This window comes from Diaphorina citri, unplaced genomic scaffold (genome assembly GCF_000475195.1).
Source record: "Diaphorina citri unplaced genomic scaffold, Diaci psyllid genome assembly version 1.1 scaffold3637, whole genome shotgun sequence".
NCBI classification, from domain to species: domain Eukaryota; kingdom Metazoa; phylum Arthropoda; class Insecta; order Hemiptera; family Psyllidae; genus Diaphorina; species Diaphorina citri.
Genome location: NW_007381037.1, coordinates 5808 through 15149, shown reverse-complemented (window position 1 = coordinate 15149; position 9342 = coordinate 5808). Strand labels below are relative to the sequence as shown.

Here is a 9342-nt window from a genome sequence, read left to right as displayed (position 1 = left end):
AGTGAGTCAGTCGTAAAATAAGCGATTTTCAAACCGTTTTTTCTACCCCTTCCGGTAAGGCTAGAACTTCGGAATTTCGCAGGTATAATAAGGAAGTATAGGTTAACATATGGTCCAAATTTCGTGAGATTACATTGAAAATTGACGGACTTATGATAGGGGTAAAAATGCGTCGAAATGTTTCGTGTAATATACACACTGGCGTGCTCAGGCCGGAACTTGGCCTGGCGCACTGCCGTGCGCCTAGATCTAACTGTGTTTACACCTACCTGCCGTGAGCCAAACCGTCCCCACACGAACCAGTCCACTCCAGGCCAAACCAGTCCGACCCAAATAGGCCAAACCAGTCCCGCCCAGGACAGACCAGTCCCGCCCAGGACAGACCAGTCCGATCAGAGAACGACCAGGCCCCCAACATGTAGTTATAAAATAATAGAAAATTTAAAAAGTTGGAATACCTACATCCCTATCGAAAAAAAACTATGTGTCAAGCATTTTTATAACTTGGTCTATTTTGAAATTACTTTCAAAAACATCAAAGCCCACATCAGCGGCTCTGTTACCCAGGTATTGAATTCTGTTCAGAGGAGAGAACTCACCAAGATTAGTTCTGTGATTTTTTAAATTGAAAGTTTCAACAGATCTTGTGTTTTTAGTATTAACTAGTGGTTGACCCGTCCTTTGTACGGGACCACCACACACACACAAACACACCCCCCCACACACACACCACACCCATCACACACATCCCATCACACCACACCCATCACACACACACACACCACCCATCCCACCACACCCATCACACACCCACCACACACATCCATCACACCACCAACCACACACACACCACCACACACACACCCATCACACACACACACACCACACACATCCGCTACACACATACACACACACGGTCGCGCTGCGCGCTCCCTGATATGTCCCACAGAGCAGCATAATAGGCATAACTTTGAACCGCCGCCATTTTGAATCAGGATGAAATGTGATAATTTTAAGTAGCCTATGTCACCCTGAGTACTCTTCCTAACAACCAAAAAAAATTCATCAAAATTGATCGAGCCATTTTCTCGTGAAAAGAGGACAAAAACGGGTCTATCAACAAAATACGCCATTTTCTTCACGTTTTTGAACCGCTGCCATTTTGAATCAGGATGGATTGTGAAAATTTCAAGTAGCCTATGTCACCCGGAGTACTTTTCTTACCAACCACAAAAAATTTCATCAAAATCGGTCGAGCCGTTTTCTCGTGAAAAGAGGACAACCAAAGGTCTATTTAGCGTAACAGACAGACATACATACAGACAGACAGAAATTTTTCTAATGTGATTTTTGGAATCGTGGATGCATAAAGGAGTAAGAATAACTAAAAATTTCACGATTCTAAGCAATGTACAGACAAATCTACAATTTTATTTATATAGATTTTGAAGTTAATTTGACTTAGAAGTTCAGGCGAATAGATTTGGTTTTAAATGAGTTTAACCAGGAAGGTAAGATCGTGAACATCCCTTCTCTGTTTAAGGCTCATAATGTTCTGATCTCGCAATATTCAGCGACATATTACGTATGCATTTTGTAGGCACATAATTAAAGTAAGAAATCAAGAGATCTCAAGCAAGAAGGAAGACTTAATTAAGCAGAGTGAGATGGCAAAGCGCTGTTTCTCATCAGGAAAAGTTACCTTTTGGAGTTGATTAGTAGCGTTTAGAGCTTTTTGATTTCACAAAACTTGAGCTTTGTGTCAACAGAGAAAACAGGAAAAAAGTTGAGCGTTTATTTGTTTTCCATTTTCTCTTTATTTCAATCCAGTGGCGACGTGATCGCGTGGTAAGCGGGAGGGTGTGGGTTCGAATAACAACTGAGACAGTGTGTAATATGTATTTTATTTTTTTTTTTCTTTACTTTCCTTAACCAAAAATATTATTAAAAATTTGAGCACATTAGACATAAAAGGTCTCTGAGGGTTAGTTAGGAGTGAAAAAAAGCCGCAGTAGTTAACTTCCACTTTTAACACTTATTTTCTTTTCTGCCTACTTTTATAGGAATAAGATTTTTGCGGATGAAATTGAGGGATGAAGGCCCTTGGTGGAGAAAAAAATAAGAATACATATTGGGTAGTACTTACCAAAGGTAAATGGTAACTGCAAAAGTCCAAAGAACCCTTTTTTATGATCTCACGTCTAATCGTCATTTCTTTCCATTATCATGGCTCCAATTCAGCTCTCTCTCTCCCCTCTTCCTCCCGTCTCTCTCCCCTTCCTCCTACCTTTTTTTTCTTCTCCCTCCTCTTTCTTCCCTATCTTCCTCCCTCTCTTGTATAATCAAAACATCAAAGGTAATTTTTTCCTTCGCCATGTATCCTATCTCTATCTTTTTTTCCCCAGATTTTTTTTTTTCTCCCATTCATTTTCTTTATTTAAATTCATTTTGTTGTTTTTTTCTCTTCTCTCTTTGTACATTCTTCATTATTTACATTTTTATTTCTATTTGCATTGTACTCTCGTCTCTTCTGTGCTCCGCCTTCTTTTTGTATGCTCAGTAAGAGCATCACTAGGTAGTTAGTATCTAAATTGAGAAGGTGCCTTTGATTACTACCTAAAAATACGCATATGTTTTTAGTCCGTCCTTCCTTTATTATTACAATAGTTCGACCTATATATCAAATTAAAGGTCTTTTTATCAGGAACACGAAAATGGTGGTGCAAATTTTGTCCAGAGAACCATAAAGCCAAAAAACCGAAAAAACTGGTTTTTGGGGGATTTTTTTCACATTTTCTCACACAAATTAGCTCTGATCTCGAAATTTGTCGCGACGACCTATGAACTCAAAGCGAGAAAGTTTTAGATAACACTTCAGTCGATCGTTTAAGACCGGTTTTAGCGTCACCTATGTTAAGCTACACCGAGCAAGGCCAATAAATGGATGGGTGACTTAAACATTATATGTATTGGTATTTCAAAAATCAAATCAAGAATAATAATGAACTGAATATTAAACAAATTAGGTAGGTACATAGGTATTCTTTAACCACGATCGAATAAACTACGGGCTAAAAAATTCTCGGAGGGACGGGCCCAGCTTGTTTATTTTATTTTTCGGAGTTTGGATGTGTACCCGAGGGTTGTTTTGCGGAATTCGGATGTGATATTTTACTACCTGAATCATTTTGCAGAATTAGTATACACCGACTCATACAGGTTATAATTAAACTTGTTTATTATTCTAGACGTCAACTGACGAAGAATACATAGTGGTGGATCACGTGACCGATCAGAGAACGAAAACATCTTACCGTCTTCTTGATCCCCTGGTAAGTAAGTAACACCGCGAAGCCCCCGGGAGCGCGCAGCGCGACCGTAAACAAGGGAGCGCGAAGCGAACGAAGAATACATAGTGGTGGATCACGTGACCGATCAGAGAACGAAAACATCTTACCGTCTTCTTGATCCCCTGGTAAGTAAGTAACATTATTGTAACTGTGCCATTTGCACAACAACAATTACCTCGACCTTAAAACTAGTAGTTCTGTAGACTGTAGACCTCACTCAGACTCTTTTGTCCAAGCTAAGACGACTGTACGTATGAATGTATGGAATTAGAAAAGAATTTTTGGCAATATTGAAATTCGCGAACAAGTTCGCGAAAACCGCGAACTTTTTACCAACTTTGGAATTTCAAATGAGAACCCCAATTTTTTATTGCATATTATTATTCTACTTAAAATTTCATGTACCTACAATCGACTATTACTTTGGAATTTCAAATGAGAACCCCAATTTTTTATTGCATATTATTATTCTACTTAAAATTTCATGTACCTACAATCGACTATTAATTTTTTTGCGATTCGCGGTTTCGCGATTTTTGCGAAAATTCAACTAACTGAAATGTACCTGTGTGACATATCATTTAACAATGTTTTTCCTTCATAAATCATGTGGTAACATCAGATTTTGAATTGAGACCATTTTTCGCGAATTCGCGAAATTTGCAAAGTTCGCAAATCTACAAATTGGTTGAAATGAACTGTGTGACAAATTATTTCAAAATGTTTTTAATTCATAAATCATGTGGTAACATCAGATTTATGAATGAGACAATTTTTCACGAATTCGCGAAATTTGCAAGGTTCGCGCATCGAAAAAGTTATTGAAATTTCGTGAATTCGCGAAAAATAGAATCAATCCGATATCTGATGTTACCTCATGATTTATGAAGGAGAAACATTGTGAAATGATATGATATGTCACACAGGTACATTTCAGTTAGTTGGATATTCGCGATATTTGCGAAACCGCGAATCGCAAAAAAATTAATGAATAGTCGATTGTACATGAAATTTTACGTAGAACAATAATATGCAATAAAGAATTGGGGTTCTCATTTGAAATTCCAAAGTTGGTACCAACTTCGCAGTTTTCGCGAACTTGTTCGCGAATTTCAATATTGCCAAAAAGCGTTTTTAGGACCAGGAACACCTTTATTTCACTATTACATTACGAAAATAAAAAAAAAGTGCTCTGACGCTCCACCCTAATATACAGCCCCTTGTGTAACTGACTGACTCACTCATACTAATTCTAACCCACTTCTAGATGTGCTAGGAAGATACGGTTTTCATCATTGGATTCCTTATTTTTTGTACATACTGGGAAAAATCGGAAACTCCCGAAATTCCAAACCGTTCCCGAGATATTGACGTTTTTTAGTTCCCCCATAAGAAATACACAGGGAACAAGGTTTGAGGCCAGCAAAACTTTTCCTGCGTTTAATATTTTCTCTCGCTTTTAGTTTTCATTTCTCGATATAAGGTCTCAGGGGCGAAGCTAAGGGAGCGCGAAGCGCGACCTCATGCTCACCCCGTGAAGCCCCCGGGAGCGCGCAGCGCGACCGTAAACAAGGGAGCGCGAAGCGCGACCCCATGCACAACCCAGCGAAGCCCCCGGGAGCGCAAAGCGCGACCCTATGCACAACCCCGTGAAGCCCCTGGAGCGCGCAGCGCGACCGTAAACAAGGGAGGGCGAAGCGCGACCCCATGCACAACCCCGGGAAGCTCCGGGAGCGCGCAGCGCGACCGTATACGCAACCCCGCGTAGCGAACCCCATGCACAACCCCGCGAAGCCCCCGGGAGCGCGCAGCGCGACCGTATACGCAACCCCATGTAGCGAACACGCGAAGCCCCCGGGGGGTGGAGGGGGGCGAAGCCCCGCTCCCGAGCACGAAGTGCGAGTCCTAAATATAAACAGCCCCTTGTGTAACTGACTCACTGGAAGCCCCGCTCCCGAGCACGAAGTGCGAGTCCTAAATATAAACAGCCCCTTGTGTAACTGACTCACTGACTGACTGACTGACTGACTCACTCACTCATACTAATTCTAACCCTCTTCTAGATGTGCTAGGAAGATGCGGTTTTCACCATTGGATTTCTTATTTTTTGTACATACTGGGAAAAATTCCAAACAGTTCCCAAGATATTGACGTTTTTTAGTCCCCCCATAAGAAATACACGGGGAACAGAGTTTGAGGCCAGCAAAACTTTTCCTACGCTTAATATTTTTTTGTAGGTACTGGGAAAAATCGAAAACTCCCGAAATTCCAAACCGTTCCCGAGATATTGACGTTTTTTAGTCCCCCCATAAGAAATACACGGGGAACACGCTTTGAGGCCAGCAAAACTTTTCCTACGTTTAATATTTTGCTCTCGCTTTTAGTTTTCAGTTTTCATTTCTTCGAGACAAGACTCAGGGGCGATATTAGTTTTCAGGGGCGAAGCCAAGGGAGCGCGAAGCGCGACCTCATGCACACCTCGCGAAGCCCCCGGGAGCGCGAAGCGCGACCACATGCCCAACCCCGCGAAGCGCCCGGGAGCGGCAGCGCGACCGTAAACGAGGGAGCGCGAAGCGCGACCCCATGCACAACCCCGCGAAGCCCCCGGGAGCGCGCAGCGCGACCGTATACGGAACCCCGCGTAGCGAACACGCGAAGCCCCCGGGGGGAGCCCCCCTCCCGAGCACGAAGTGCGAGTCCTAAATATATACAGCCCCTTGTGTAACTGACTGACTGACTCACTCACTCACTCATACTAATTCTAACCCACTTCTAGATGTGCTAGGAAGATGCGGTTTTCACCATTGGATTCCTTATTTTTTGTACATACTGGGAAAAATCGAAAACCCCCGAAATTCCAAACCGTTCCCGAGATATTGACGTTTTTTAGTCCCCCCATAAGAAATACACAGGGAAACAAGGTTTGAGGCCAGCAAAACTTTTCGTACGTTTAATTTTGTCTCTGCTTTTAGTTTTCAGTTTCATTTCTTCGAACAAGACCAGGACGATATAGTTTTCAGGGCGAAGCCAAGGGGAGCGGCGAAGCGCGACACATGCACAACCCTTGCAAAGCCCCGGGAGGCGCAGGCGACCGTAAACAAGGGAGGCGGCGAAGCGGACCCCAAGCACAACCCGCGAAGCCCCGGGACGCGAAGCGGACCCCATGCACAACCCCGCGAAGCCGCCTCGGGAGCGCGCAGCGCGGACCGTAAACCAGGGAGCGGAAGCGCGACCCCATTGCCACAACCTGCGAAGCCCTCCCGGGAGTCCGAGCGCGGGACCTGTATACCTGGCAACTCCGCGTAGCGGAAACCACGCGACAAGCCCCCGTGGGGGTGGGAGGGGCGAAAGCCCCCCCCTCCCGAGCACGAAGTGCGAGTCCGTAAATATATACAGCCCTTGTGTAAACTGACTCGACTCACTGGACTCACTCACTCCATACTAATTCTAACCCACTCTAGATGGCTAAGGAAGATGCGGTTTTCCACCATTTGGATTCCTTATTTTTTGTAAGTACTGGAAAAATCGGAAAATCCCGAAAATTCAAACCGTTCCCGAGATATTGACGTTTTTTAGTCCCCCCGATAAGAAATACCTAACACGCTTTTGAGGGCCAGCAAAACTTTCCTACGTTTAATATTTTGCTCTGCTTTTATTCTCTCGCTTTTAGTTTTCATTTCTTCGGACACATTCAGGGACGATATTAGTTTCAGGGGTCGAAGCCAAGGGAGCTCGAAGCGGACTCATGCTTACTCCACGAATACCCGGGAGCGGGAATGCATTAACTGCAGAATCCTTGAAATCTGGACGCGAAGCGACATTTATAAACCTGCGAAAGGCACGGTAGCGCGCAGCGCGACAGGAGGCACTGTAAACAATCAGGGCGATAGCCGCGAACCTGCACAAACCTTCGAAGTCCTCAGGAGCGCGTAGCGCGACCGCGTTAACAAGGGTAGCTGCGAAGCGCGACCTACGTATTGCACAACCGCCGCGAAGCCCTCGGGAGCGCGGCAGCGCGACCGTATAAGCAATCGCCCGCGAAGCGAACACGCGAACTCTCCTTGGGGTGATGGGCGAAGTTCTCCTTTCTCCGATGCACGAAGTGCGAGTATACCTGAATACTAGCAACTGGGTATCCCCCAAGTGCATGGCCAACTTCTGCGTAAGCAGCGAACTTGATACGTTACATTAATTTGACAGCATAGCTATGTGAATGCAGAAGACATTTGAAATGACCAAAAATTGAACCGTCGTAGGGTCAGCTCGGGATTGTGACACAAATAACTTGTTTTCAGTACATATATTGCAAATGAATAGTAGTCTTGTGATGTTCACACCAGATTTTTTTTTTTCTTTTTTTTTTATATACCAGTACTCTCGGTCCGCATCATAGTTTTCCTGTGTAACTATCAATAGATAAGTGAGTATAGATACAAGGGAAAAAAGAAATTGTAAAAGAAGAGAAAATACAGCAAGCTAGTCGATGTAACAAAACGAAATTCGGAGAGCTGAAGTATAAGATATAGAGATAGAATAGAGATATAGAGTGTTATAGAGAGAGAGAATGAGAGCTGAGAGAGAGTGACTGTAGAGAGCGAGACCTTAGAGAACTTCTCCTGTGGATATTGGTAGCAAAATAGGTGTAGTAAGTTCCTGTACATTAAACGCTTGTTATTATTTTTAGTATATGTTATTTAAAGAAAAGTATAGTGCTCGATTTAGACTTCAGCTTTCGAATCTCTTTATTAGTAGTAACCTTACATAGGCTATTTCATATTCACCTAAACCTAATTGAAATCAGGATTATACCATTTAAGAATATGGAGAATGTGCGAGTTCACAAGGTACATTAGGTACTCTACTTTAGATCCATGTAGGTTAGCGTATGACTGGTTAATAAGTACATGCTTGAGGCATAATAATTGGAAGTGCCTACGCTTCGCTAATCCCCTTTGAGGCACGAGAAATTGAAATAGGTAGGTACTTACCTAAATAAATTTTGTACCTTTAGCTTACACTATCTATCAAGGTACGATACACTTTGTATTGCTTTAGTTGCTAAAGATAAGTCCCTTATATGTTCGGTTAGGGCTTAAGGCATCGTAATATGGACAGAGAGACCGTTCAAATCCAGAGGGACCATAAAATAACAACGGAGGAAGGCCATTATAGATCTCCTCAACTTCTTTCCTTGGTTTCATGCTTCTTATCCGTCTCCCTTTCTAGCACGCTCAAAAAAATTCAAGACGGACTTGATAGTCTCATTTGTTTTCCTTTCTCACTCAAGCGCTACTAAGCACTTTTTTTCCCCTCGGTGGACTAAAGGTCATCAACTACTTGAGTAGATATTATACATCTAATGCCATTGTTAAGGATAAAATGAAACAGTAGAAATCAACATATGCTCAAACATATGTGCAGGAAAGTGTCCGCTACTTACTGCTCAGAGTACCATTAAACAACAACAAGTAGCCTATTTATTATTTAGATTTAATGGGAAAAGTGATTACAACCATAGAACCAAAGCTGTAGAGTTTGAAAAGAACAGATCGTTTTTAGCATTACGTTTTATAATGCTGGACTACTGACCCGGCATGTTGAATGAGAGGGGGGCTCTTGAGATATGTTTTTGTGAAAATTGAAAGGAGCAGCGGTATTAATAATTACTTCGTTGAATTCATTAGTTTTCAAACTTATCCTATAATTAACTAGCTTGAATTCCGCTCGCTTCGCTCGGAATCCCCGCTAGTTCATTCCCGAGGCCATGGCCAAACTTGTGGAAAAGGCATGGCCGAACTTGTAAGTTATCAAACTTAAAAACGTTAAACCAAACTTCAAATATAGGCCCCGAGAGAGGAAAAGTTTTTTCTCCCGCAGTCTCTGCACTCTGGTGTATTTATGGTGATTTTAAGCGTCACACACACCAACACCATATCTCAGGATCTGGTTTTAGATTGTCCGCAAAATCCTTTCTTATTGCACACCTAGACCA

General features: G+C 42.8%; 1 protein-coding gene across 1 annotated transcript in view; it reads left to right on the top strand.

Annotated features, from left to right (window-relative positions):
• The window catches only part of LOC103520451, a 10038-nt gene extending 6694 nt beyond the window's left edge, over window positions 1-3344 (top strand). Inside the window, exon 4 of the mRNA XM_008485546.3 lies at window positions 3249-3344. Within this exon, the coding sequence (XP_008483768.1) occupies window positions 3249-3344 (96 nt within the window). The remainder of the gene's footprint in view (window positions 1-3248) is intronic.
• The last annotated feature ends 5998 nt before the right edge of the window (window positions 3345-9342 follow it).